The sequence below is a fragment of the Oncorhynchus gorbuscha genome, linkage group LG19 (genome assembly GCF_021184085.1).
Source record: "Oncorhynchus gorbuscha isolate QuinsamMale2020 ecotype Even-year linkage group LG19, OgorEven_v1.0, whole genome shotgun sequence".
NCBI lineage: Eukaryota > Metazoa > Chordata > Actinopteri > Salmoniformes > Salmonidae > Oncorhynchus > Oncorhynchus gorbuscha.
In genome coordinates, this window is record NC_060191.1 from 77,894,701 (window position 1) to 77,908,004 (window position 13,304).

A 13,304-nucleotide genomic window follows, 5' to 3' on the forward strand; every position below is an offset into this window, starting at 1 on the left:
ATAGATAGATAGATACTAACAATCTATCTATCTATCTATCTATCTATCTATCTATCTATCTATCTATCTATCTATCTATCTATCTATCTATCTATCTATCTCCATTACATATAAACTCAGAAAAAAAGAAACACCCCTTTTCAGGTCTTTTTCTTTGAAAGATAATTCATAACATCCAAATAACTTGACAGATCTTCATTGTAAAGGGTTTGAACACTGTTTCCCGTGCTTGTTCAATGAACCATCAACAATTAATGAACATGCACCTGTGGAACGGTCGTTAAGACACTAACAGCTTACAGACGGTAGGCAATTAAGGTCACAGTTATGAAAGCTTAGGACACTAAAGAGGCCTTTCTACTGACTCTGACAAACACCAAAAGGAAGATGCCCAGGGTCCCTGCTCATCTGCGTGAACGTGCCTTAGGCATGCTGCAAGGAGGCATGAGGACTGCAGATGTGGCCAGGGCAATAAATTACAATGTCCGTACGGTGAGACACAGGATGGCAACAACAACTGCCCGAGTTACACCAGGAACGCACAATCCCTCCATCAGTGCTCAGACTGTCCGCAATAGGCTGAGAGAGGCTGGACTGAGGGCTTGTAGGCCTGTTGTAAGGCAGGTCCTCACCAGACATCACCGGCAACAACGTCGCCTATTGGCACAAACCCACCGTCGTTGGACCAGACAGGACTGGCAAAAAGTGCTCTTCACTGACGAGTTGCGGTTTTGTCTCACCAGGGGTGATGGTCGGATTCACGTTTATCATCAAAGGAATGAGCGTTACACCGAGGCCTGTAGTCTGGAGCGGGATACATTTGGAGGTGGAGGATCCGTCACGGTCTGGGGCGGTGTGTCACAACGTCATCAGACTGAGTTTGTTGTCATTGCAGGCAATCTCAACGCTGTGCGTTACAGGGAAGACATCCGAATCAAATCAAATTTTATTGTTGACCAATCGAAAGAACAGAAGACCCGCTGGTCGGCCAATGATGTCCTACTAGTAATGATCAACAACCAATAAGGCTCCAAACATTTTCTAAAGAATAATGTGTTGCACAATCCACACGTGGAAAGCTCTTTGAGAATTACCCTGAAAGAAACGCAGCTGTAATCGCTGCCAAAAGGCTATTCTACAAATTATTGATTCAGGGGGGTGTGAAATTTCATTTTCAATAATTGTGCCCACATTTCTTAACATGTTTTCAATAATTGTGTGATGGAAAAACTAGATTTGTACGCCCCAGATCTTTCTAGCAAAACAAAACCACTTTCAATATGAAACGCAAATGATTTAAATCAAAAATCTTGGTCATGGTGTGACTTTTGAAGATGCAGATTTCGCTAATGCTAATGTGACCTCTAACCTCTTTCCCCTCTCTCCTCCAGGTTATTCTGCGGTCAGTGAAGAGTCAAGGAGCAGCAGCAGCAATATGCCCCAGTGTGTCAGCTGAGACATGGACTGAGGTGAGTGACCTGAACCCAGCCATGGTCATACATGTTGGTCATACCAATTTGAAGTTCAAGACGAGCGGTAAGAGAGGATGTAACGATTCACAGATACGCGCATCAGTCCCCCGTTTCAAATGTTTAAGATGTGAGTGTATTGGTCCTTTGAACCCCAAAAGGATCCAAATGTCGCGTCTGTCAAAAAAAACAACGATTTAAAATGTTACAAATCGCCGGTTCACTAAAATGTTTTGCTGAAATTACCTCTCATCTTGTGAGAACTGCATCGTTCAGTGTCGAACCGAACTGTTGCCAGTCATTGATCTACACGTTTACTGCCCCCAGGTGGTGAAGGTAGGAAACAACACCTCCACTTTCTAAACACTGGTGCCCCACAAGGGTGTGTGCTCAGCCCCCCCCCCTGTACTCCCTGTTCACCCATGTCTGCGTAGCCACATATGCCTCCAACTCAATCATCAAGTTTGCAGACGACACAACAGTTATAGACCTCATTACCAAACTGACTAGACAGCCTATGGGGAGGGAGTGAGGGCCCTGGGGGAGTGGTGTAAGGAAAATAACTTCTCCCTCAATGTCAACAAAACGAAGGAGATGATCGTGGACTTCAGGAGACAGGGAGGTGCTCCCTCTGCTATCCACGTCGACTGCAGTGGAGACGGTGAAAAGCTTCGAAGTTCCTCTGCGTCCACATCACCGACGATCTGAATGGTCCACCCACACAGACGATCTGAATGGTCCACCCACACAGACGATCTGAATGGTCCACCCACACAGACGATCTGAATGGTCCACCCACACAGACGATCTGAATGGTCCACCCACACAGACGATCTCATAGGCCACCCACACAGATGGTGTGGTGTAGAAGTCGCAGTAGCGCCTCCTCAACCCCAGGAGGCTAAAGAAATGTGGATTGGTCCCTAAGACCCGCACAAACTTATACAGATGCACAATCGAGAGCATCCTGTCAGTCTGCATCACCGTCTGGTACGGCAACTGCTCCGCCCACAACCGTAAGGCTCTCCAGAGGGTAGTGAGGTCTGCACAACGCATCACCGGGGACAAACTACCTGCCCTCCAGGACACCTACACCACCCGATGTTACAGGAAGACCAGAAGCATCGCAGCTAGCACTGCGATGCAGTACCTTGGACCACTGCGCCACCCGGGAGGCCCAGCTCGTCCTCATATTTATGTATTTCTTAACTCCATTCTTTTACTTTTACGTTTGTGTGTATTTTTGTGAATTGTTAGATATTACTGCACTGTTACCAGCCTGTTAGTTCCCGGGCCTGTTAGTTCCCGGGCCTGTTAGTTCTGAGCCTGTTAGTTCCCGAGCCTGTTAGTTCCCGAGCCTGTTAGTTCCCGAGCCTGTTAGTTCCCGGGCCTGTTAGTTCCCGGGCCTGTTAGTTCCCGGGCCTGTTAGTTCCCGAGCCTGTTAGTTCCCGAGCCTGTTAGTTCCCGAGCCTGTTAGTTCCCGAGCCTGTTAGTTCCCAGAGCCTGTTAGTTCCCGAGCCTGTTAGTTCCCGGGCCTGCAGTTCCCGGGCCTGTTAGTTCCCGGGCCTGTTAGTTCCCGGGCCTGTTAGTTCCCGAGCCTGTTAGTTCCGAGCCTGTTAGTTATGAGCCTGTTCCAGTTCCCGAGCCTGTTAGTTTGGCCTGTTAGTTCTGAGCCTGTTAGTTTACGAGCCTGTTAGTTCCCGAGCCTGTTAGTTCCCGAGCCTGTTAGTTCCCGGGCCTGTTAGTTCCCGGGCCTGTTAGTTCCCGGGCCTGTTAGTTCCCGGGCCTGTTAGTTCCCGAGCCTGTTAGTTCCCGAGCCTGTTAGTTCCCGAACCTGTTAGTTCCCGAGCCTGTTAGTTCCCGAGCCTGTTAGTTCCCGAGCCTGTTAGTTCCCGAGCCTGTTAGTTCCCGAGCCTGTTAGTTCCCGAGCCTGTTAGTTCCCGAGCCTGTTAGTTCCCGGGCCTGTTAGTTCCCGGGCCTGTTAGTTCCCGGGCCTGTTAGTTCCCGAGCCTGTTAGTTCCCGAGCCTGTTAGTTCCCGGGCCTGTTAGTTCCCGGGCCTGTTAGTTCCCGGGCCTGTTAGTTCCCGGGCCTGTTAGTTATGAGCCTGTTAGTTCCCGGGCCTGTCAGTTCCGGGCCTGTTAGTTCCCGAGCCTGTTAGTTCTGAGCCTGTTAGTTCTGAGCCTGTTTTCTCCTCCGTCTCACCAGCTGTGTAGACAAGCAGCAGTGTGAGTTCCTCAAACAGACGGACGGACACCACATCGTCTGTACTCCTACCCCAGACCCACCCCAGCTGTTCAAATGCACCCCGACAATAAGCTGACCAATCATGGCAAGCAAGTGAGCAGCGACAGCCAATCTCAGCTCTCCAATGTGACCCAGCAGCAGGAGGGGGCCAATAAGGGCCTGGGGGCGGGCAACCCTGGCCTGAAGGCTGTCAGCCAATCGGTGAGTGGCGTTGGGGGGATGATGAAGACGAAGAGAGAGAGAAGTGTGTCCATGGACTCTGGTGAACAGAGAGACACGATCACCCCTGTGCAGGAGCCTGACGCCAAAGGTAGGGTATTGCCACACACACACACACACACACACACACACACACACACACACACACACACACACACACACACACACACACACACACACACACACACACACACACACACACACACATACTAACGTCACATTGCAGCTGTAGGCTACCATCGGAAGGCAGAGGAAATTCTGACGCCTGACAGAAAGGTCAGGGCATTTCAGTGTGAGGGAAAACAAGTTATATAGTGACACACACACACACACACACACACAATACATACACAGGCACAAAATCGCAAACACATCCCACACGTTTCCTGCTGTGGATGGTGTAGGTAGCTAATCTGGTATTTCTGGTGCAGATTTGACCAGAGAGAGACACAGGAAGTATAACAGAACAGTGGTCTAGGGGCCTGTCATCTGTCTTTACTAGCAGTAAACTGTTTCCAGAACAGTGGTCTAGGGGCCTGTCATCTGTCTTTACTAGCAGTAAACTGTTTCCAGAACAGTGGTCTCTGTAGGGCTGTCATCTGTCTTTACTAGCAGTAAACTGTTTCCAGAACAGTGGTCTAGGGGCCTGTCATCGGTCTTTACTAGCAGTAAACTGTTTCCAGAACAGTGGTCTAGGGGTCTGTCATCTGTCTTTAACAGCAGTAAACTGTTTCCAGAACAGTGGTCTCTGTAGGGGCCTGTCATCTGTCTTTACTAGCAGTAAACTGTTTCCAGAACAGTGGTCTCTGTAGGGCTGTCATCTGTCTTTACTAGCAGTAAACTGTTTCCAGAACAGTGGTCTCTGTAGGGCTGTCATCTGTCTTTACTAGCAGTAAACTGTTTCCAGAACAGTGGTCTAGGGGCCTGTCATCGGTCTTTACTAGCAGTAAACTGTTTCCAGAACAGTGGTCTAGGGGCCTGTCATCTGTCTTTACTAGCAGTAAACTGTTTCCAGAACAGTGGTCTAGGGGCCTGTCATCGGTCTTTACTAGCAGTAAACTGTTTCCAGAACAGTGGTCTAGGGGCCTGTCATCTGTCTTTTAGCAGCAAGGCTAGAACTGGTTGTGGATTTGCATGTCTTTGTCAATGCTGTGACTATTTGCATTTGTTTGCCTGTCTATTATTATTTAGTGTGTGTGTGTGTGTGTGTGTGTGTGTGTGTGTGTGTGTGTGTGTGTGTGTGTGTGTGTGTGTGTGTGTGTGTGTGTGTGTGTGTGTGTGTGTGTGTGTGTGTGTGTGTGTGTGTGTGTGTGACTGCTGATTTGGGGGAGATTGACAGGCAGTAATATGAATTTGTGAAACTGAGTCATCGGGGCTTCCCGTCTCACACACACACACACACACACACACACAATGCAAGGTTCCTTGATATACTGAGAGAGGAGGGGTGTGATTACATAAAATGGTTACATCAAAAAGTAACTGACATTTGGTGCAAAATGAGGGATGGTTTATAGAGATGGGTGAGGTGGATGGTTTATAGAGATAGGTGAGGTGGACTGAGCACCTGAGGGATGGTTTATAGAGATAGGTGAGATGGACTGAGCACCTGAGGGATGGTTTATAGAGATAGGTGAGGTGGATGGTTTATAGAGATAGGTGAGGTGGATGGTTTATAGAGATGGGTGAGGTGGATGGTTTATAGAGATAGGTGAGGTGGACTGAGAGCAGCTGAGGGATGGTTTATAGAGATGGGTGAGGTGGATGGTTTATAGAGATAGGTGAGGTGGATGGTTTATAGAGATAGGTGAGGTGGATGGTTTATAGAGATAGGTGAGGTGGACTGAGAGCAGCTGAGGGATGGTTTATAGAGATAGGTGAGGTGGATGGTTTATAGAGATAGGTGAGGTGGATGGTTTATAGAGATGGGTGAGGTGGATGGTTTATAGAGATGGGTGAGGTGGATGGTTTATAGAGATAGGTGAGGTGGATGGTTTATAGAGATAGGTGAGGTGGATGGTTTATAGAGATGGGTGAGGTGGATGGTTTAGAGATAGGTGAGGTGGATGGTTTATAGAGATAGGTGAGGTGGATGGTTTATAGAGATAGGTGAGGTGGATGGTTTATAGAGATAGGTGAGGTGGATGGTTTATAGAGATAGGTGAGGTGGATGGTTTATAGAGATAGGTGAGGTGGACTGAGAGCAGCTGAGGGATGGTTTATAGAGATAGGTGAGGTGGATGGTTTATAGAGATAGGTGAGGTGGATGGTTTATAGAGATGGGTGAGGTGGATGGTTTATAGAGATGGGTGAGGTGGATGGTTTATAGAGATAGGTGAGGTGGATGGTTTATAGAGATAGGTGAGGTGGATGGTTTATAGAGATAGGTGAGGTGGATGGTTTATAGAGATAGGTGAGGTGGATGGTTTATAGAGATGGGTGAGGTGGATGGTTTATAGAGATGGGTGAGGTGGATGGTTTATAGAGATGGGTGAGGTGGATGGTTTATAGAGATAGGTGAGGTGGACTGAGAGCAGCTGAGGGATGGTTTATAGAGATAGGTGATGTGGACTGAGAGCAGCTGAGGGATGGTTTATAGAGATAGGTGAGGTGGACTGAGAGCAGCTGAGGGATGGTTTATAGAGATATGTGAGATGGACTGAGAGCGGCTGAGGGATGGTTTATAGAGATAGGTGAGGTTCCACTGAGAGCAGCTGAGGGGTGGTTTATAGAGATAGGTGAGGTGGACTGAGAGCAGCTGAGGGATGGTTTATGGAGATAGGTGAGGTGGACTGAGCAGCTGAGGGATGGTTTATAGAGATAGGTGATGTGGACTGAGAGCAGCTGAGGGATGGTTTATAGAGATAGGTGAGGTGGACTGAGAGCAGCTGAGGGATGGTTTATAGAGATATGTGAGATGGACTGAGAGCAGCTGAGGGATGGTTTATAGAGATAGGTGAGGTTCCACTGAGAGCAGCTGAGGGGTGGTTTATAGAGATAGGTGAGGTGGACTGAGAGCAGCTGAGGGATGGTTTATGGAGATAGGTGAGGTGGACTGAGCAGCTGAGGGATGGTTTATAGAGATATGTGAGATGGACTGAGAGCAGCTGAGTGTAGATGAAGAGGAGGAGACTGGGTTCAATTGAGACTGGTGGTGTATGTGTCCCATTCAGAGGGTGAATGGGCAAGACAAAAGATTGAAGTGCCTTTGAACGGGATATGGCAGTAGATGGTAGTAGGTGGTGGTAGTAGGTGGTAGTAGGTGGTAGTATGTGGTGGTAGTAGGTGGTAGTAGGTGGTAGTAGGTGGTGGTAGTAGGTGGTAGTAGGTGGTAGTAGGTGGTAGTAGTGGGTAGGTGGTAGTAGATGGTAGTAGGTGGTAGTAGATGGTAGTAGGTGGTAGTAGATGGTAGTAGGTGGTAATAGGTGGTAGTAGGTGGTAGTAGATGCCAGGCGCACCGGTTTGAACGGGGTACGGTAGTAGATGCCAGGTGCACCGGTTTGAACGGGGTACGGTAGTAGGTGCCAGGCCCACCGGTTTGAGTCAAGAACTGTAACGCTGCTGGGTTTTTCACGCTCAACAGTTTTCCCTATGAAGAATGGTCCACCACCCAGACAGAGAGAGAGTGAGAATGATTGGGCAGGTCCTTTGAAGGGAAACGTCCGGTTCTCTCTCTGATCTAATTTCCCTCTAGCTAAATAAACAGAAACACATTCAAATTAAATGCAAGTCATCCCCCCCCCTCCTCTGGTCCTCCCCACTAATCTACCCCCCTTCTCCCCCCCCTCCTCTCGTCCCTCCCCACTAATCTACCCCCCTTCTCCCCCCTCCTCTCGTCCTCCCCAATAATCTACCCCCCTTCTCGTCCCCCCCTCCTCTCGTCCTCCCCACTAATCTACCCCCCTCCTCTCCCCTCCTCAACTCACACCTGAAGAGGGCCAATGATTAAAGAGAATGTAAACCAGCTAACACAAACACACACACACTGCCACCTGACCGTTTATCTAAACCAATGACTGTCTGCTGGAAGCAAAAGTGAATGCATAGCTCAGGTTGAGTCCCTGCTGCTGGGCGGGTCAGGCTGAGTCCCTGCTGCTGGGCGGGTCAGGCTGAGTCCCTGCTGCTGGGCGGGTCAGGCTGAGTCCCTGCTGCTGGGCGGGTCAGGCTGAGTCCCTGCTGCTGGGCGGGTCAGGCTGAGTCCCTGCTGCTGGGCAGGTCAGGCTGAGTCCCTGCTGCTGGGCGGGTCAGGCTGAGTCCCTGCTGCTGGGCGGGTCATGAGGACACATCCATTGCACTCGATAGTGTGTACAATACTTGGAGGACACAGCCATAGCAGGAGATAGTGTACACTAGTTTGAGGCCATAGCAGGAGATAGTGTACACTAGTTTGATGCCATAGCAGGAGATAGTGTACACTAGTTTGAGGCCATAGCAGGAGATAGTGTAGACTAGTTTGAGGCCATAGCAGGAGATAGTGTAGACTAGTTTGAGGCCATAGCAGGAGATAGTGTACACTAGTTTGAGGCCATAGCAGGAGATAGTGTACACTAGTTTGAGGCCATAGCAGGAGATAGTGTACACTAGTTTGAGGCCATAGCAGGAGATAGTGTACACTAGTTTGAGTTTGATGTTTGAGGCCATAGCAGGAGATAGTGTACACTAGTTTGAGGCCATAGCAGGAGATAGTGTAGACTAGTTTGAGGCCATAGCAGGAGATAGTGTACACTAGTTTGATGCCATAGCAGGAGATAGTGTACACTAGTTTGAGGCCATAGCAGGAGATAGTGTACACTAGTTTGATGCCATAGCAGGATATAGTGTACACTAGTTTGAGGCCATAGCAGGAGATAGTGTAGACTAGTTTGAGGCCATAGCAGGAGATAGTGTAGACTAGTTTGAGGCCATAGCAGGAGATAGTGTACACTAGTCAAAGTGAGGACACATACATGGCAGTCTCCCCTTTGTCTCACTACACACACTGTCTCCCAACATTATTTGATAGTATGAGGCCAGGACCTATCCTCCCTCCCTTCCTCTCCTTCCTTACCTCTCCCTCCCTCCTGACCTGTCCTCTCATGATGGATGCTGTGTAGTAATTAAGCATTATGGCCTGTTATAGTTACACATCCAAAATGTGTATGTGTGTTGTCCCCTCCCAGTAGAAGGAGTGATGCGCAGTAAACGGCGATGTGTGTTGGAGAAGAAACAGCCTTACAGTGGAGATGAGTGGTGCTCTGGCCCCGACACTGAAGAGGAGGAGGACAAGCCACACCCTGCTACACACCCTGCTACACACCCTGCTACACACCGTGAGTACACTGCACCCCTCACGGGACACTGAGTAGACTGCACCCCTGATGGGACAATGAGTAGACTGCACCCCTCATGGGACACTGAGTAGACTGCACCCCTCATGGGACACTGAGTAGACTGCACCCCTCATGGGACATTGAGTAGACTGCACCCCTCATGGGACACTGAGTAGACTGCACCCCTCATGGGACATTGAGTAGACTGCACCCCTCATGGGACACTGAGTAGACTGCACCCCTCACTTGACAATGTGAGTAGACTGCACCCCTCACGGGACACTGTGAGTAGACTGCACCCCTCACTTGACACTGTGAGTAGACTGCACCCCTCACTTGACACTGTGAGTAGACTGCACCTCTCACGGGACACTGTGAGTAGACTGCACCCCTCACGGGACACTGTGAGTAGACTGCACCCCTCACTTGACACTGTGAGTAGACTGCACCCCTCACGGGACACTGTGAGTAGACTGCACCCCTCACTTGACACTGTGAGTAGACTGCACCCCTCACGGGACACTGTGAGTAGACTGCACCCCTCACGGGACACTGTGAGTAGACTGCACCCCTCACGGGACACTGTGAGTAGACTGCACCCCTCACGGGACACTGTGAGTAGACTGCACCCTCACGGGACACTGTGAGTAGACTGCACCCCTCACGGGACACTGTGAGTAGACTGCACCCCTCACGGGACACTGTGAGTAGACTGCACCCCTCACGGGACACTGTGAGTAGACTGCACCCCTCACGGGACACTGTGAGTAGACTGCACCCCTCACGGGACACTGTGAGTAGACTGCACCCCTCACGGGACCCAGATTAAGCATACTCATGGATTTAATGGGTGTCCAGTAATCTGTTTTTGTGACAGAATTGCTGTCCATAAACACCCCCCCTAGGCCCTACTGAAACCCACCTACTGAACCCCCCCCCCCTGGACCCTGCTGAACCCCATAGGCCCTACCCCTACTGAACCCCCATAGGCCCTACTAAACCGCCATAGGCCCTACTAAACCCCCTTAGCCCCTTCTGAACCCCCAAAGGCCCTACCCCTATTGAGACCCCCTAGCCCCTTCTGAACCCCCATAGGCCTATATCCTACTGAGACCCCCTAGCCCCTACTGAACCCCCATAGGCCTATATCCTACTGAGACCCCCTAGCCCCTACTGAACCCCTATAGGCCTATATCCTACTGAGACCCCCTAGCCCCTACTGAACCCCCATAGGCCTATATCCTACTGAAACCCCCTAGCCCCTACTGAACCCCTATAGGCCTATATCCTACTGAAACCCCCTAGCCCCTACTGAACCCCCATAGGCCTATATCCTACTGAAACCCCTAGCCCCTACTGAACCCCCATAGGCCTATATCCTACTGAAACCTCCTAGCCCCTACTGAACCCCCATAGGCCTATATCCTACTGAAACCCCCTAGCCCCTACTGAACCCCTATAGGCCTATATCCTACTGAAACCCCTAGCCCCTACTGAACCCCCATAGGCCTATATCCTACTGAGACCCCCTAGCCCCTACTGAACCCCCATAGGCCTATATCCTACTGAAACCCCTAGCCCCTACTGAACCCCCATAGGCCTATATCCTACTGAAACCCCTAGCCCCTTCTGAACCCCCATAGGCCCTACCCCTACTGAGACCCCCTAGCCCCTTCTGAACCCCCATAGGCCTATATCCTACTGAGACCCCCTAGCCCCTACTGAACCCCCATAGGCCCATATCCTACTGAGACCCCCTAGCCCCTACTGAACCCCCATAGGTCCATATCCTACTGAGACCCCTAGCCCCTACTGAACCCCCATAGACCCATATCCTACTGAAACCCGCTAGCCCCTACTGAACCCCCATAGGCCCATATCCTACTCAACCCCCAGCCCCTACTGAACCCCCTAGCCCCTACTGAACCCCCTAGCCCCTACTAAACCCCCTAGCCCCTACTAACCCCCTAGCCCCTACTGAACCCCCTAGCCCCTACTAAACCCCCCAGCCCCTACTGAACCCCCTAGCCCTTACTGAACCCCCTAGCCCCTACTAAACCCCCAGCCCCTACTAAAACCCCCTAGCCCCTACTAAACCCCCCTAGGCACAAACTCTACAGTTTTTCTACCGTACCAATGGCAAATATCAGTCTGTTTCACCATAGTGTTGTAACTTTTCATGGGTTTTGGCCCCATCTAGTGTTTGAACAACATAATGAACTCACTGATCCAGTCTGTGTGGGGAGGGGTTGACGGGGAGGGGTTGACGGGGAGGGGTTGACGGGGAGGGGTTGACGGGGAGGGGTTGACGGGGAGGTTGACGGGGAGGGGTTGACGGGAGGGGTTGACGGGGAGGGGTTGACGGGGAGGGGTTGGCGGGGAGGGGTTGACGGGAGGGTTTGGGGAGGGGTTGGCGGGGAGGGGTTGACGGGGAGAGGTTGACGGGGAGGGATTGACGGGGAGAGGTTGACGGGGAGAGGTTGACGGGGAGAGGTTGACGGGGAGGGGTTGGCGGGGAGGGGTTGGCGGGGAGGGGTTGACGGGGAGAGGTTGACGGGGAGAGGTTGACGGGGAGAGGGTGATTGGGGTGGGCTGATACAGGGACAGGGAGAGAGACTGTGCTGATGCAGGGACAGGGAGAGAGACTGGGCTGGGACAGGGACAGGGAGAGAGACTGGGCTGATACAGGGAGAGAGACTGGGCTGATACAGGAAGAGAGACTGGGCTGATTCAGGGAGAGAGACTGGGCTGATTCAGGGAGAGAGACTGGGCTGATACAGGGAGAGAGACTGGGCTGATTCAGGGAGAGAGACTGGGCTGATTCAGGGAGAGAGACTGGGCTGATTCAGGGAGAGAGACTGGGCTGATACAGGGAGAGAGACTGGGCTGGCAGGGAGAGAGACTGGGCTGATTCAGGGAGAGAGACTGGGCTGATACAGGGAGAGAGACTGGGCTGATACAGGGAGAGAGACTGGGCTGATACAGGGAGAGAGACTGGGCTGATTCAGGGAGAGAGACTGGGCTGATTCAGGGAGAGAGACTGGGCTGATACAGGGAGAGAGACTGGGCTGGCAGGGAGAGAGACTGGGCTGATACAGGGACAGGGAGAGAGACTGGGCTGATACAGGCTGCAGGCGACTTGGGGCGGCAGGTAGCCTAGTGGTTAGAGCGTTGGAAGGTTGCAAGATCGAATCCCCGAGCTGACAATGTAAAAATCTGTCGTTCTGCCCCTCAACAAGGCAGTTAACCCACTGTTCCTAGGCCCACTGTTCCTAGACCCACTGGTCCTAGGCCCATTGTTCCTAGGCCCATTGTTCCTAGGCCCATTGTTCCTAGGCCCATTGTTCCTAGACCAGTTAACCCATTGTTCCTAGACCAGTTAACCCACTGTTCCTAGACCAGTTAACCCACTGTTCCCAGGCCAGTTAACCCACTGTTCCCAGGCCAGTTAACCCACTGTTCCCAGGCCCACTGTTCCTAGACCAGTTAACCCACTGTTCCACTATTCCTAGACCAGTTAACCCACTGTTCCACTATTCCTAGACCAGTTAACCCACTGTTCCACTATTCCTAGACCAGTTAACCCACTGTTCCACTATTCCTAGACCAGTTAACCCACTGTTCCCATGCCCACTGTTCCTAGACCAGTTAACCCACTGTTCCACTGTTCCTAGACCAGTTAACCCACTGTTCCTAGACCAGTTAACCCACTGTTCCTAGACCAGTTAACCCACTGTTCCTAGACCAGTTAACCCACTGTTCCACTGTTCCTAGACCAGTTAACCCACTGTTCCACTGTTCCTAGACCAGTTAACCCACTGTTCCTAGACCAGTTAACCCACTGTTCCACTGTTCCTAGACCAGTTAACCCACTGTTCCACTGTTCCTAGACCAGTTAACCCACTGTTCCTAGACCAGTTAACCCACTGTTCCTAGACCAGCTAACCCACTGTTCCACTGTTCCTAGACCAGTTAACCCACTGTTCCTAGACCAGTTAACCCACTGTTCCACTGTTCCTAGACCAGTTAACCCACTGTTCCACTGTTCCTAGACCAGTTAAC

The 13,304-nt window shown here is 51.1% G+C and overlaps 1 protein-coding gene across 1 annotated transcript in view; it reads left to right on the forward strand.

Moving 5' to 3' along the window:
- The window catches only part of bcl9l (bcl9 like), a 98,509-nt gene that overhangs the window by 45,660 nt on the left and 39,545 nt on the right, over window positions 1–13,304 (forward strand). The window contains 3 exon segments of the mRNA XM_046314026.1: window positions 1,392–1,469; window positions 3,676–4,024; window positions 9,093–9,242. Coding sequence (XP_046169982.1) covers window positions 3,769–4,024; window positions 9,093–9,242 — 406 coding nt within the window. The 5' untranslated portion in view covers window positions 1,392–1,469; window positions 3,676–3,768.